At 34.6% G+C, this 5,666-nt stretch overlaps 1 protein-coding gene across 3 annotated transcripts; it reads right to left on the bottom strand.

The window, feature by feature from the left end:
• Positions 1-252: 252 nt before the first annotated feature.
• Positions 253-5,406, bottom strand: LOC142636024 (putative galacturonosyltransferase 4). Of its 3 annotated transcripts, none has more exons than XR_012844238.1 (10): positions 4,655-5,406; positions 4,505-4,539; positions 4,351-4,392; positions 4,117-4,237; positions 3,751-3,974; positions 2,676-2,968; positions 2,156-2,513; positions 1,377-1,952; positions 796-1,140; positions 253-703 (listed from the first exon to the last, which is right to left on the bottom strand). XR_012844238.1 is itself a non-coding variant. In XM_075810087.1 (9 exons), the coding sequence occupies exons 1-9, from the start codon at positions 4,755-4,757 to the stop codon at positions 865-867; spliced, it is 2,028 nt and encodes a 675-aa protein (XP_075666202.1). In that variant the 5' UTR covers positions 4,758-5,295; the 3' UTR covers positions 253-864. The 3 variants fall into 3 exon arrangements, 1 of the variants encoding a protein (XP_075666202.1); XR_012844239.1 differs by having other exon boundaries at positions 3,751-3,971; positions 4,655-5,295; XM_075810087.1 differs by having other exon boundaries at positions 253-1,140; positions 4,655-5,295.
• Positions 5,407-5,666: the final 260 nt, after the last annotated feature.

Here is a 5,666-nt window from a genome sequence, read left to right on the forward strand (position 1 = left end):
GACTCTCTTTAAGCATTAAAAGAATAGATGCAAAGAATCAACAAATCTGTACTTGACCATACAAAAGACAAACCAAAGTAAACATTGCAAAAGGAAGGCATTCAAGTATGCAATGCATGCCAAAGGAATTGCAAATCAATACCAACCCTATATTAAATAACCATCACAATATATTAGATAACAATTAAGTCTATTAAATATGATACAATATCACATAACAAGCAAAATTTGTCAAAAAGATACTTATTGTCATGAACCAAAAAAAAATAAAGATTTGATAGCCCAAAATAGGTTGATTGTCTTAATTACAACCTAAGAAAGCAACAAGCACAGCAATTAAAAGACAGCTGCAGACCCTTGCAATGGAAACCACAGTTAGCAACGACCAACACAAATGACCTGACTACATGACAATTCGTAGCTGCATTTGAAATTTATCTCAACAAACTCAAAAGAAAAACAAAAATTGTATATATTCATCATTACTAATGCCAAGAGAAAGCAAACTGGATGCTGCTTTCTGCGGAAGTACTGCAAATCTAAAAAAATCTAATATACATTACCATGAGACGATGACATACTCTCTAATGACAGCCAAAAATCAAGCTTCAAATCATTTACAAGAACACCTCCAATTCTGCAGATGCGTGTGACTAAAGATCCCATAAGTAAATACATCATCCACTCCACTGGGGCTTCCGTTCTTTTATGCCAATATTTAACAAATACTAATAATTAAAAGATGTAAGAATTAAACTATGAAAAAAAAAATACTACATAGAGAAAGAAGCAGACCTGAAAAATTGTGGCCACAGAGATATTGTAGAGAAAACTTTAATGATTAAATATACCAGAAGAGCCATTTCATGGATTAATGTTGCACTCCCGCAAATATAGATGATCATAGTCAACATATCTTGTCCAATAGTTTCGATACTTGGGTATGCTTATCTCAAGCCATGGTTTCATGTTGCCATTATAGTGTATGACAGCTGCTCTTTCAATTTCCTTTTGATTTACATTAGGGTTATAACCAAGGCCTAACACATGCCAGGATCGATGAAGTGAATAAGTGCGCTTCCAAAAAGTTATGAGACCAGGTGGCAGAGTTCCCAACTTCCACAACTGTCTGTCCTGATTCTGCAAGGGAAAAGAAAAGTTTATGACTTAAAATTGAAAAAATGATTAAAAGAATTGACGTCAAAATCTCTTGTAAAGCTTTTAATACCAAGTAACTGAATGCATATGTATACCATATGAACATGCATTCTGTGTAATGTTTAGGTGTCACATGCATTTTGATAGTTGTCAACCAAACACAAGTATTAAAACCAGAGCCTTATCCATGCAAAAGGATCTAAAATTATAATCATTACCAGCTTTTGCCATCTGTGGTACACTCCTGTGATGTTTTGCCTCTTCCATTGATCCAAATCAAAGATATTCATCCCATAGGCCCATCCACATGCATGAGGGTCAAAATTCTTTGAGATGAGAGGATTTGAGAAGTTCAGATACCGATCAAAACGATGAAAGCTCTCTCCACAAGTCTCAACAGCACCATTAACATTCCCCTTCATATCCAGGGACCAAAGGGCAGTGAGATCCTTCTTTACAACAATATCATCATCCAAGAACAACACTTTATTGAGCTTTGGGAAGATCTCTGGCAAATAAAATCGAAGATGATTGAGGATAGATAAGTATTTTGGGTTCCGGTACTTCAAATTTGAATCAGAATTGGCTCGATGAGCTCTGAAGTAATAGTCTATCATGGACTGCGAACCCAACTGCTTGAGAACTGGACTATAACTTGCATTTAGCCATGTAAATTCTTCAATGTTCTGAACCTGGATAGAAGCTTTGCCTGGTGGATTTGCCAAAAACCACATCCTCATTGCAGCATAATTTAGCCTATCAGTAACAATGTGGAAAACATGCTTTGAAGGGTCCTGCCAGGATTCCAAACAATAAATTTGAGTTGTCAAACAAAAAATATCAAACATTGAAATAGCAGATTTTTTTTTTTTTTGGGGAGGTGGGGAAGTTCGACAGAAGAATGAGAAAGTGGGGACGAGAGTCTTAGAATAGCCATTCCAAAATTTCTTTCTTAGCAATTAAAGGAAATAGAAAGTATATCAAGAGTGAAAATTACCTTAGCATATGTTATAGTTGAGTTCACAACAACTGCTGCTGCTAATACGTTATCAGAGAATAATGCATAATGGTACAACTGAGGGTCTTCTAACTTCTCTTGATTTGGAAAGTCATGTTGAGAAGAATTCAAGGTATAATACTCAGTTGTAAGGCGCAATGGAAGACAATGCAGACCTTTAGGGATCGTTTTTGCTGTCAATTGAGTCAAGAATATAGTCTGCTTTTTGTGCACTCGGAGCTGCTCTTCGGTTGAGTGGAGCATAGCCCTCAGCTTCTTCACCACAGAAGCACAGTCATCTTGAAGCTGCTTTCCTTTGGCCAATGTTTGCTCCATTGCCTTCAATTTGTCGTAGGCACTGCATAAAAATAAACCATACCAACAATTTAAGGCAGAGAAAGATGGAAGAATTTAAACAATTGCAAGCCAAATAGAGAACCTAATAAGATCAATATTTGAAGGAAAAAATTCGAGAAAATTTGGTTGTCGGCATATTAATATGTTCAAAGAGAAGACTTACTTCCTTGGCAATTCAGAATCTTTTCTCACATCCCCAAGTACTCGCTGAACTTCCTTCATCCGACCCCGAAGCTCCCTTGTAAAGTGAGGATTGTTTCTTGTGGCTGGGAGGGATAGATAAACCTTTGCCCTGATGATCTGATCTTTGAGTTGCCGCACCCGAGCATCTGGCATAGGTGTTTGGTCATTCTGTATGCTAGTGTCAGGTTTTATGCGTTCCTTCTTTCTAACCTTACTTGAAGTTTGAGTGGTTTGTTGCTCATGCTTAGTGGATTGTTGCTCATGCTTTATTTCCTGGAAGAAAAATGGAAAATAATTTTAAAAAAAGAAGATTAAAATGCACAATAAATATTCCAATTTTCCACATGGTAGATAGGGGGGAAAGGGGACAAAAAGGCCCGGAGTTTGGCATGGAAGCGGTTATTCAAAATAATATTCATGAATCAGAAATAAGAAGTTTGCAAAGAAAGCATATTTCATCAAATGATTAGGATAAAATAATTTAATAACAATAGACAACAATGATAATGATCAAAATATATATCAAACGTAATAGTTTAACCCCTATTTCAAGGAGATATGATATAGCATGTTAAAAAAAAAAAAATTCAAATACTGTCATAAACATTCAAGCTAGGGATGAGCAGTATCCAAGCAATACACAAAATAGTCAGAATGACTTCTTTTTCTTTTTCTTTTCTTTTTTTTCTTTTTTTTGGTTGACTATTAGGACATACATACTATTGCCAACATCCGAATGACAAGTCCTACAGTAGATTTTACTACAACATATTAGATGATGAAACCCACTAACAAACATCAAGTCAACAAAAGAGCACCCCAAGCACGATGAGGAGCATAGAAGTATCACAGCATTTATAATGTATACAATTCTATTTTTAACATAAAAATGAGCTATCAAAAGACTTCTACAAATTGGAGCAGCAGCAACCAGTGCAAATTAGACAATTCAAAAAAAAAAAAATAGAAGCAAGTTAAAGGGAAATATATATATATATATATATATATATATATATATATATATATATATATATATATATATATATATCATATACCATATTTTGAGTATTTTGAGAGGCATTATCAGATGACTGGTCAGCCTGGTCATCTGCATCAATTGTATCTTCCCCAATGTCTTTGTGAGTGGTTGTGTCAGTATCATGCTCATTTGAGTCATTTTCTTCCTCGAGTGAATCTGTGACCTCCCTGATGAGGTTAGTTCTTTGATCTTGTTCTTCCTCATCCGTCGTAGATAATACTCTGGTAGACCTTGATTCTACTAAATGCATATATAAATGATATAAAAACTAAGCAGAAAATTACAAGGATGAGAACAATTGTACAATTGTGCAAATATTGGTTTTAGTAATTACAAAACAAAACAGAAATTAGAACCAGAAAAATGACTTTTTGAGACGTACCTTGACCTGAAACTGCAATGTGGGTGTCTTGTAGGTCTAAATCATCTGGATTTGGAAGAGATTTGGTTGAGGTATCTGAAAAAACAATTCTAACCGGTTCTTTAACGGTGGTTGCCGATTCCTATACAGCAAAAATCAAGTAATTTGAAGAGTAAAGATCTGAAATTTACCACACCAAATTAACTAATATGGACGCATCATCAAAGAGAACCCAAAAAAAGGAACAAATATTACCTGGGGCAGCACATTTAGACGCTCGTTATGGCCATTCAAAGTCTGTGTAGTTAACCATTGATTTAGATTTGGTTAATGAAAAATCAAAATACAAGATATACCCAAAAGAGAAAAGCCTTTGTTTTCAAATAAAAGAAAAGTATTTACTACTTACAACGGTTGTAACATCTTCAACAAATTCGTCTCTAGCTGCAGAAATTGTAAACCAAAGCAAAGAATATTCAAATCACCAAAAGAGAAAAAACCCAGAAAGAGAAAACTTGAAACAAATCTAAAAACAAAAACAAAAACAAAAAAAACTTACAAGAAGAAGAGGTCTTGAAAGTGCCGAGGCGGTCGGTGTACAGAACAATCGGAGCAACCACCGTCACAAACAGCAAAACCAACACCAAATTCCTCACCACCATATCTTTCTCTCTCTCTCTCTTTCTCTCTTGTCTCTTTTACAAAAATCTAATGTTGTTATTGTATAAAGAAGAAGAGAGAAAGAACAATTGAAAACCACTTTATTAACTTTATTCTTTGGATACTTTTTTGACAAAAATTTAAGACCGTTGCTTTACCCTTTTATTCATTGAACATAGAATAAGAGTAAAACAGACAGATTTGATGTAGAAGGAAGAAAAAGAAGTGTGTTGCTCGCTCACATAAGACAATTTTGTGATTCTCAGAGCATTAGAAAAACGAAGAGGCAGAGAGAAGAAGAAGAAGAAAAAGAAAAAGTAGAACTAAAAATCAGAAAGACAACCTCGGACTTGCTCTTTACAACGTCAATTTTTTAATTTTATTTTAATAAAGACAACACCTTGCTAATGCTAATCACAGCACTCACAAGAGAGAAAACAAGAAGTGAACACAACACTTACACCACAACAAAGAGATGGGATAGCCGGCTTTGATAATAACGGCAGGACAATGATGATTGAGAAAGAGAGAGACAGAGAAAAGGATGATAACCCAGAAAAGGATAGGTTAAAAAGAATTGAGTTGTATTGTGTTGTGGTGTGGTGTGGTGCGGTGATGTGTGTGTGTGCGTGTTTTTTTTTTTTGGTTGGAGAGAATTAGAGAAAGAAGTGGCGTGATTAATTATGGTATAATCAATAAATGAAACGGTTTCAAAAAATAAATAAATGAAATACGCGGCTTAGCCGTGTTTCGAACATTTTGCACTCTTCTTGAGTTTTGAGTTGTCTTTTTTTTTTCTTTGTTCTTTTTTTTTTTTTAACAAACTCTTTTAGAATTTCTTTGTTTTTTTTTTTATTAAAATCTTTCTACAGTTTCTAATTTTGGAATAAAAGGTACTCCATAATGGTTAA

This window comes from Castanea sativa, chromosome 5 (assembly GCF_040712315.1).
Source record: "Castanea sativa cultivar Marrone di Chiusa Pesio chromosome 5, ASM4071231v1".
Taxonomy (NCBI): domain Eukaryota; kingdom Viridiplantae; phylum Streptophyta; class Magnoliopsida; order Fagales; family Fagaceae; genus Castanea; species Castanea sativa.

Coding starts and splice junctions, on each gene's coding strand:
- LOC142636024 (XM_075810087.1), bottom strand. CDS start 4,757: ATGGTGGTGAGGAATTTGGTGTTGGTTTTGCTGTTTGTGACGGTGGTT. Junction 4,393..4,504: donor TTGAAGATGTTACAACCGTT/GTAAGTAGTAAA, acceptor TTAACTACACAG/ACTTTGAATGGCCATAACGA. Junction 1,953..2,155: donor CAACTATAACATATGCTAAG/GTAATTTTCACT, acceptor GAATCCTGGCAG/GACCCTTCAAAGCATGTTTT.